At 32.5% G+C, this 10,365-nt stretch overlaps 1 protein-coding gene across 1 annotated transcript in view; it reads left to right on the forward strand.

Moving 5' to 3' along the window:
• The window catches only part of LOC106462839 (dual 3',5'-cyclic-AMP and -GMP phosphodiesterase 11A-like), a 137,705-nt gene that overhangs the window by 60,896 nt on the left and 66,444 nt on the right, over positions 1 to 10,365 (forward strand). Inside the window, exon 2 of the mRNA XM_013922802.2 lies at positions 6,257 to 7,281. Within this exon, the coding sequence (XP_013778256.2) occupies positions 6,364 to 7,281 (918 nt within the window). The 5' untranslated portion in view covers positions 6,257 to 6,363. The remainder of the gene's footprint in view (positions 1 to 6,256; positions 7,282 to 10,365) is intronic.

Raw genomic sequence — 10,365 nt, forward strand, 5'->3', positions numbered from 1 at the left:
ATGTAGTCATTGATTGACTTTATACAACCTTCAAATGGAACGTGTAGTCATTGATCAACTTTATACAACCTTTAAATGGAACGTGTAGTTATTGATCAACTTTATACAACCTTTAAATGGAACGTGTAGTTATTGATCAACTTTATACAACCTTTAAATGGAACGTGTAGTTATTGATCAACTTTATACAACCTTTAAATGGAACGTGTAGTTATTGATCAACTTTATACAACCTTTAAATGGAACGTGTAGTCATTGATCAACTTTATACAACCTTTAAATGGAACGTGTAGTTATTGATCAACTTTATACAACCTTTAAATGGAACGTGTAGTTATTGATCAACTTTATACAACCTTTAAATGGAACGTGTAGTCATTTATCAACTTTATACAACCTTTAAATGGAACGTATAGTTATTGATCAACTTTATACAACCTTTAAATGGAACGTGTAGTCATTGATCAACTTTATACAACCTTTAAATGGAACGTATAGTTATTTTGTCATTGATCAAATTTATACAACATTTAAATGGAACGCGTAGTCATTGACAAATGCCTGTTACTTAGTACTATCATGAGCAACTTACTTTTGATCTTGGAATTACAGGTTGATCTCTAAACATACACTACAAATTACTATGAAGTAATATTTTGTACCCAATTATCGATGATGATCTGGAAAAATTGTTCATTAACTGAGATATTCTCCCCAGTGGCATAGCGGTATGTCAACGGACTTACAACGCTAGAAACTGGGTTTCGATATCCGTGGTGGGCATAGCACAAATAGCCTATTGTGCAACTTTGTGTTTAATTACAAACAAACAAACAAATATATACACGGAATTCCACAGCTTACTGAAAATCGGTTCTGTATCAAAGCACTTAATTTTGCTGGTACATAAGTACTTAGTATACAAACTGAAGCAAATATAGCTAACGGATAATAGTGATGTTATAACTGAAAATTGGTTTGTCTTTTACTTTTAGTGCTCTTATGAGCATGCTTATAAACAAGCTTTTCGAAGAGAAAATCACAAATTCATTGCTTATACCGCTCACAAACAGCTTCTGACTCTTTACACCTAAGGCAATTTCGGATTGTAAACTGACGGAAAACATCCGTAACTACATGTTAAGAAAATCTATTTTTTTTTAAACTGGGGACATCGAACTTCATTGTTTTTTAATTATCAAAACCATGCTAGGTTATAATTGAAGTTTGGCACAAACTGCTCTAAAATAATTTATACTAATAAAACCAAACTTCAAAACAGCCCTCGGGAAATATTGTTGCAAGATTAATAAGTAAATACATGAATACAGGTAAATATTTACTGAGCTTATAATTAAGGATTGTATTATGCTTACCAGAGATATATTTCAAATTGTTATTAACTTATTTGAATAATGATTGAAATATTCCGAAGTTTTTTATTGAAACTTGTAATTGAAGGCTGTTGTGAACTTGACGAAAGCATGCAACGAAATATTGACTTGTTTGAAATAACAATACAGGAGACCAAAGGAACTAATAAAATATAAATATTCGAAACCTCATTTAGCCTGAAGAATGTACCTCAGTAGCAAGTTTGTTTTTAAAGCAAAGCCACATTAGGCTATCTGCTGGGTCCACGGTGTGGAATCGAGCCCCGGTGTTTATAGTTGAAAGTCCGTAGACTTACTGCTGTTCCACCGAGGGACTCAGTAGTGAGTCTGGAGGCTTATAACGTTAAAAATCTAGTTTCGATACTCGTAGTGGCACAGCGCAGATAGTCAATTGTGTAACTTTGTACTTAACCACAAACAAACAAGAACGAATAATTTACAAATAACCTTCATTCATTCACACCTTACGTTTGACACTAGGTTATGACACATCACATGATTTTCGTTTTAAAACCAAGTTCTTTTAACACCTTATAATGATACAAATCGGGTTTCGATACCCGTGGTGGGCACAGCACAGATAGTCTATTGTGTAGCTTTGTGCTTAACTACAAACAAACAAACAAAACAGAGATACGTATTCACGAATAAGCTTATCAGTGGTTTTAAACTGATTGGAAAATAGTGAATTTGCCATAACAAGGATTTTATACTTATTTAAAGCAGCTTATTGTGCGAATCATTAATTATTGTTAAAACAATATACATTACGGGAATAAGAAGTAAAACGTATAAAAGGTTGGAGAGTTATTTAAAAAGCAGTATCTCAATAGGTAATATCGATAACAAATATTCTGATGATTTAATAAAAGCAAGAATTATTATTCAGGGCTCTGTTCTTGGACCATTGTTGTTGTTATTATATGTTATTGTTTGGCATAAAATGTAAGAATTATTCTTCAGGGCTTTGTTCTTGGACCATTGTTGTTTTTATTATATGTTATTGTTTGACATAAAATGCACGAATTATTCTTCAGGGCTCTGTTCTTGGACCATTGTTGTTTTTATTATATGTTATTGTTTGACATAAAATGCACGATTTATTCTTCAGGGCTCTGTTCTTGGACCATTGTTGTTTTTATTATATGTTATTGTTTGACATAAAATGCAAGAATTATTCTTCAGGGCTCTGTTCTTGGTCCATTGTTGTTTTTATTATATATTATTGTTTGACATAAAATGCAAGAATTCTTCAGGCCTCTGTTTTTGGATCATTTTTATTTTTATTAGATGCTATTGTTTGACATAAAAACGATTTTATTTGCAAACAATATTCAAATTTTAGCTTAAAATAAGAGTTTTTAATTGAAATGTCCATTAGTCATTACATGAGCTGAAGTATTGAAAGTGACTTTTTCGTAAACCTTTGAAAATACTAAGTGTATTTATTTTTTACATTAAAAATAAAAAGATTAATAGTATAGAAGTAAATATTTACGTGAATGTAATATTCCTTGAAATATGCTCATAAGCAAAGTTTTTGGATATTATAATTCACGATAAATTTGACTGGTCCGAGCACATAAGAATCATTGAGAAAATAGTAGCAAGATATATATAGGTATAATAAACAAAGTAGGAAGATGAGTTAGGAAATGTTTGATAACTTTATACTACAGTTTTATTTACCCAAATTTAATATATGCAAATACTTGTTGGGAAGATTTATCAGAATTTTATATAAATTCATTATTGTTTACGAGAGTAGAACTGAGTTTAAGCTATCGATATTTTGTATATCAGTGATTTCATAAATACTACATATTAAACATGTAGGAAATAAATAATTATCTAGTATGTAATTTCATGTTTCTGATAAGAATATAAATACATCCTCTCTTCACACGTATTTTAAGAATAACAACAACATTCAACGTAATGATACAAGAATTAATGCGGAGTTACACATACCATGTTTTTATAATATCGATAGGTGAATGTTCCATAACTTATGTAGGGATAACAATTTGGAATGCAATACCCAATAATATATTATAAATGAGCTCTTTAAATATGTTTAAAGTTTGTTTCAAAAAATAGTCGTTAAATTTATGGTTTACCTAGTTATTTTTATAGTTAATTAAAAAAAAACAAAAATATAATGATACTGTTGTCAGTTAATGTTATCAAATATATTACATGCTGTAACTTTATATATATATATATATGTATGTTTTTTTCTTTTTTTAATTATTAATACTTTTTCAAATGGTGGCGTTAGAACACAGAAACATGTAGTCTTTTTAGGGCTGCCCCTGTTTTTGATAAAATAATTATTGTGTAATCATTTTAGCGCTGTACTCCTGTTAATTATATATATCCTCATATATTATTTATCGTTACACTTACACTGCAGTGTGTGCGCGTGTGTGTGCATCACACTGTTCAAAGGTTCATGAAGAGGTTCGATAAATAAAATCCTTTTAAATTTGACGATTTTACATTTATCATTAAAAAAAAAACAAATCTAGCTTTAAAAGGACCATAGCAGAAACGTTTCCACACTCGTTGTTTGCTTCTTCCTAGACTGTCATTCATTGAGAGTTTCTACTGATATATCTATACATTGCAATTCGAAAACCAGACCCTTGACGTACCATACTTCATCATCTTGTTATTTCCCTACTTAAACAGACTATGGTCATAGTTAGTTAAGGGTCAGAGTAAAGTCTAAACAGAAGTAATCGTATCATCTGGATTAATCTATTCATATTTATATTAATTCTTATCACTTAAAATGTGCATTAATCTAAGTTATTTCAACACCACAGATTTAAACTGTACTGTGATCGTTAAACAATAATGTTCATCGGCCGAAGAAGACTTTCGTTAAATAGTTTAAAGCTAGCACTAAAAAAACAAAACCAAACACTTGTTGATATTTTATTTGAATAGTATGACAGTCCTAAATATATTGTGGAGGATAATCACTCATCTGATTATATATTTTGTTGAATTTAAAGTTAGCTTCTGGTACGTTAGAGATAAGTTTGTGGACTTTAAGCGCTGAAACTGAGGGTTCAATGCCCTAGGGTGGACATAGGTAATATAGCTTATTGTATGGCCTTGAACTATACATTAGTATTTGATTATTTCTGACATCAACGAAAATTAAGAGCTGATATATATCAAAAATATTTGATAATGTTTTCTTTCCCTGAGGGAAATAGTATTAGTGCTCTGTACAATTCGACAAAAAACGTAGTATATATATTGGCAACGCAATTTTCCCTGCAAATTTAGATAACAACTGACAGACAGAATACTAAAATACGATCATAGCTAAAAATATATCCAATAATGAACATAGCTAATTAAATATAATATTCACACTATCTTACTTATAATGATTATAATGAATTATTTTTGTTGTTTGCAGTTAAGTACAAAACTACACAAAGGGCTATATGTGCTCTGCTTACCACGGGTATAATGAATTGTCTCATTAGTTGAGTATCCTCGCCGTCAACGACATTTTCGGTCGTAAACCCAATAAGGTTCGGTCAGTCTAGGAGAGTTAGTTTAGCCCTAAGGTCATGTACTATACATTTTATTTTGTGACTTAGCTGTAACAGTTCTTTTAGGAGCAGATGTGATTGTCACATTGATTTGGAAAAAAATAAAATTGTTTTTGGAAATTTAACCTTCGTCAGGGCACAACTACGTAATAATAACCAAATACAATATAACTTTTAGATAAAGATTAACCCACGTTTTATTATCATCTTAATTAAGTGTAGTCACACGAACTCCAAATCAACAAAAACTAGAACCTTTGCTGTTACAGAAAAGTCTTCGGACTTACAACGCTAAAAACCGGGTTTTGATACCAGTGGTGCGCAGAGCACAGATATCCCCTTGTGTAGCTTTGTGCTTCATTACAAACAAACAAGATACAGAAAAGTCACAAAAATGAATACGGTATTTATCAATACATATATATTAAGCCTAATGTAAACTAAGCCTACCTTGCGTAATATTACGTATTGGATTGTTATGTGGCTCATCTTAACAACAGTATTAGTTTTCAATGAATTATAGGTTTCTTTTCTTTCTAAGTTCATTATTTTTTCTTCAAATTATTTGTATGATTTTGCGGAAAGTAATAAACAAGCCTATGATAAATATTCAGTACATACCATGTAATTCTGTATTATAAGCATTAAATGAACACTTACATACCATTATTATAAAGCCAAAATGTACAGTGACACTACCCAACCTAAACTAATTTATACACTTAAGTTTAGTCAACGCGTGAGAAAACAGATTATAAAAATAAAAATTCATATTTTGTTCTCTTTGCGACGAGTTGGAAAAATTCGTGAACAAAACAGAACGTTATTTCTCAGAGATGTTGAGTTAAAAACATATCTAACTATACGCGGTTTTGCTTACACTCAGATATTACCGAATGACAGGTGAATTTGAAAATATCGCGTTCAGCAGCACGTCAAAAAGTTCGAAGAACACATCTATATTTAGCCAGTCAACTTTTGTGTTCGTGATATTAAGTTTGATGTATAAGATGTTTCTCATATGACAGCGTTTTAAATGTATATTTGATATCTCTCACTTTGAATAACGAGTTATACTTTTCTTTCGTTTATGGAAGTAGTTTCTTAAAAGGTGTTTGTAATTTTGTGTTTGGTTATTAACAGAGGTGTGTGTGTGTGTGTGTGAATTTTTGTTTCAGATAAGGAAAAAGAACAGGCATCAAACGGTTGCAAAACATACAATGTATATCTAAAGCCAACATGGCAGGATTTATATATATATGTGTGTGTTCTTTTGTTTTTCAGATAAGGAAAAAGAACTGGCATCAAATTGTTGCAAATCATACAATGTGTATCTAAAGCCAACATGAGAAGATTTTATTAACTTGTCTGGATCACATAATTCTGGGCCAATGTCCTTAATGCCCTCTTGGCGAGTTGAGGTTGCGTCTGATGAAGACCAAGAGGCGGATGAGGCATCCTCTTTACGCACAACAGGTACAGAAGGCAACATTCATTTAACCTTTTCTGATGTGAAAGAATGGCTAGACGCTCATGAGGAAAAGACGGCGGATTATTTTTTAATGAAAGCTGATATCAGTCTTATTAATCGTTGGCTGGTTCTGCATGGATTTCTCTCTATAAAAGATTACGTGAGCTCACGTCGAAACTCGGCTGTATTCAACAACAGTGATGACTCCTCTCCCATAGAGAAATGTTGTGGGTACTTCAGTGATGGGGCTGATGCTACTGTTCACCAGAAAACAAATTCTAAGAAACATTTACGACAAACCTACGCTCGTTCAAGGAAGATGAACGTATTCCGTACGTGCGACACCCTTGGTCAAACCCATGATTCATCCTCTACCCAGTCACGAAGAAATAGCCTGAAAGACATGAGAAGATTTTTGTCTCTCCCTTCTAGATCTATCAATATTCTTAACCTGCTTATAGAATCCAAAGTTCGAATCCCGCGTGTCCCGTCAAAGTGTCGAGATTCAAAACGGGAACTACGTTTCTCCAACGAAAGACAATTTTTTCTGGAGATCGTTCAAGAGATCGCTCATGATCTGGACGCCAAAAGCTTAACTCAGAAAATCATCGTTAACCTTTCAGTCTTAGTTGACGCTGATGGAGCATCCTTGTTTCTTATTGAAGGACCAAAAACACGCCGAATGCTGGTGTCTAAAATTTTCGATGTTCATTTTGGTACAAGTGTTATCATTCCTAGTCCAACTGATGACAGCGAAATCCGAGTTCCATGGGGAACGGGAATCATCGGTTCAGTAGCAGAGACTGGAGAGACTGTCAACCTACGGAATGCAAGTGAGGTACGTGAATCTTTCCAAAAAAAAAAAAAAGTAGACTCTAAAATGTGAATCTGAAATTGGCTAGAAGACACTAAATATTTCATTTGATACAGCCCCACAGCGGCTCAGCGGTATGTCTGCGGACTTGTACTGCTAGAAACTGTACCCGTGGTGGGCAGAGCACAGATAGCTAGCTCTTTGTGCAGCTTAGTGCTGAATAAAAAAACAACAACAACATTTAATACAACCATTCATTGCAATGATTGAATTTCAATTATTCTATTTATTTATTATTATTACTTTTGGAATTGTACGTTTAAAAAGCTTGCTTTATTTAGTAATATTCACGTGAATCATTATCCCTTGTTCAAGTAAAAGAAATGTAAGGTTGTTTCCTTTAATGAGTGATAGTAAACTAGATAATTTTTCTGAGACATTTGGAGTTAACCTGTATATTTACCCTCGCCCCATAAGGGGTGGGGGCGAAGGTATTAAAATCGGGCCCGTGTGTATGTTTGTGTTTCTGCGCGCGTATCTCGAAAACCAATAGACCAACGTATACGAAAATTTTACACAAGATCGGAAGTATGGGACATTCCTCCCCAAATTTGGTCTGGATCTAAGTCCGGATCACTTTGAAGATTTTTTTTTTTATAATAAGGAGCGAGAGCATTTTCGCGGTTTGGGATTAATAAGTCTGGAGAGTGTGATCAGATTTGTACCAAATTTCATGGGTATGATTAGATTGAGACTTTTCCTTACACTACAAAAAATGATTCGGATCATTCTAGATCTGAGAAGGATTCTCTGAGTTTTCGAAGATGAAAATTTTTGACGTTATCCAATATAACTGCATTCAATTTCGAAAAGGGAGCGGCGGGTCGAGGGTATGCAATTTCTCTGATTGCTCTTGTTTACCGTCAAAAAGAAAAAGAACTTACTATAAGTAGATAGTTAGCTAAAAACGAAGATATATTTTCATGACTTGCACTTCAGTATAACAGCCATCAATTCTGTTCATACGAAACGAATATTGCCTCCATTAAGTGACTAACCGTTTCATATTCTAATTACTAAATTCCAAACTGGATGCTTCATTGGCGAGTTAACTCTAATCAAGTACAATTCTTCAAATTTAAAGCAATTTTGTTGAAAGAGTTAACTAGAACATTGTTTTAAATTTATTCAATTCCTACGCAACTGAAATAGTTATGAAATAAGTAAGGCAAATATTTAAGTTAAATTAATTTTCACTTAACTAAAAGACCAACTTTAAGTTTGGTTTTATTCAAATTTGTCTTATAAACAGCGTTTTTTTTAAGCTGCTTAAAAGTTGCTTTCACTTTTAAAGGGATTTATATATAAAAAGAATAAGAAAGTATCTTAGTATCGGAGCGTTTAATTACAGTTGTTTAAACAAACACTATAGAAATATTTTATAATTAGTAACCAAACATCTGTTGATGATTTGTTCCATGATGTCACGAAATTAAATTGTTTTATTAATTTAATTGAAACACGTTTGACTGTTAGATATAAATTAAAATCAAGCGATGTGCACTAGTACTTCTGTAGTTATTTTCAACTAAACTTTTCTGCACGAAACTGAATTATTTTACTAACATAATCAAAATTGTTTCTTGCTGTTAGAGTTCCTTTAGATAGATTGTGTTTGATATCAAGAATTTACTCTTGAAAGTTTCAAGATTTAGCAAAACCACTGAAGCATTCTTAGATATCTTATCTTATAAACGTTTAACTAATCCATTATTTGCAGAAAATAAAACAAGCATGCTACATTAGTTTATTGTTTATTTGTAATTAAGCACAAAGATACACAATGGGCTATTTGTGCTCTGCCCACCACGGGTATCAAAACCCGGATTCTAGCGTTGTAAGACCACAGACATACCGCTGTGTCACTGGGGGGCCGCTACATTAGAATGCCAAAATGCACAACAATGTTATCCATTATTTCTAGACGAAAAAAAAAGGACCTTTTCGTTTAATAGAGCTAAAAAACAACAACAGTATTTTTACCCTAACGACACTTTGCGAATAGTTTATAAGATTTGTTTGCTTCTTTTAAGTCACACTGAGTTATCTGCTGTGTCGACTGTAGGGATCGAACCTCGAATTTCAGCATTGTAAGTCCATAGACTTATCGCTCTCCTACAGGGGGACAGTTTGTATGTATGAAAAAACAACAACTTTGGTAGTATTTTAACTTTGTGTTTTTTAGCGCAAAACTACATAATGGGCTATCTGTGATCTGTCTACCTTGGAGATCGTTATAACCCCAGTGTTGATCCACTCTTTTAAGAAGGAAAAATATGAATAACATTGCAATCTTTGTATATATATATCACGTTTGTGGATGGAAATGTAAAAATATTGAGGTGAAATTAGGATTATGTTTAGAATTTTCGAAAATGATTTTAAAATAAAAATATTTTAGGATTTGACTGAACGATAACTTGAATCAACAATGCATTATAATAGCCCATTGTGTAGCTTTGTGCTTAACTTAAAACAAACAAACAAGCATAAAATAAGTAAGAACTAAAAAATAATAATTCAGAAAAGTGTCCTATAAGTATTAATATTTGATCATCGCTTGATTGTAATAGTTAAATAATTTTCTTTTCTTTTTTCAACACTACAATCCACAATCCTATTAGCTAGCTCGATGCCCCTGATCTATTCAATGAGCTTATTTAAGTATCGTTGGTTTATAACCGTTTTTATACCATAACGCTATCAAATGTTTATTTCTGAAATTTTTTTGTTTTTATATTACGTACGCATTTACAACGTAATTGGTTTTTCATTAGACTTTCCATTCTTCATCTTCTCGCAGCTAGAATCGCAATTTCGAACGTATTTGAGAAATGTTTCTTGTTGAGCTGTTTGAGTTGATTCATGGTTTGATTTATCTCGAATATTCAGGCAAAACAACACAAGGAATCCCACCAAACATGCTCGTCCTTTCAGCCGTGGGGGCGTTATAATGTGACGGTCAATCCCACTATTCGTTGGTGAAAGAGTAGCCCAAGAGTTGGCGGTGGATGGAGATGACTAGCTGGCTTCTTTCCAGTCTTTCGC

Source organism: Limulus polyphemus, unplaced genomic scaffold, assembly GCF_000517525.1.
Source record: "Limulus polyphemus unplaced genomic scaffold, Limulus_polyphemus-2.1.2 Scaffold1265, whole genome shotgun sequence".
NCBI lineage: Eukaryota > Metazoa > Arthropoda > Merostomata > Xiphosura > Limulidae > Limulus > Limulus polyphemus.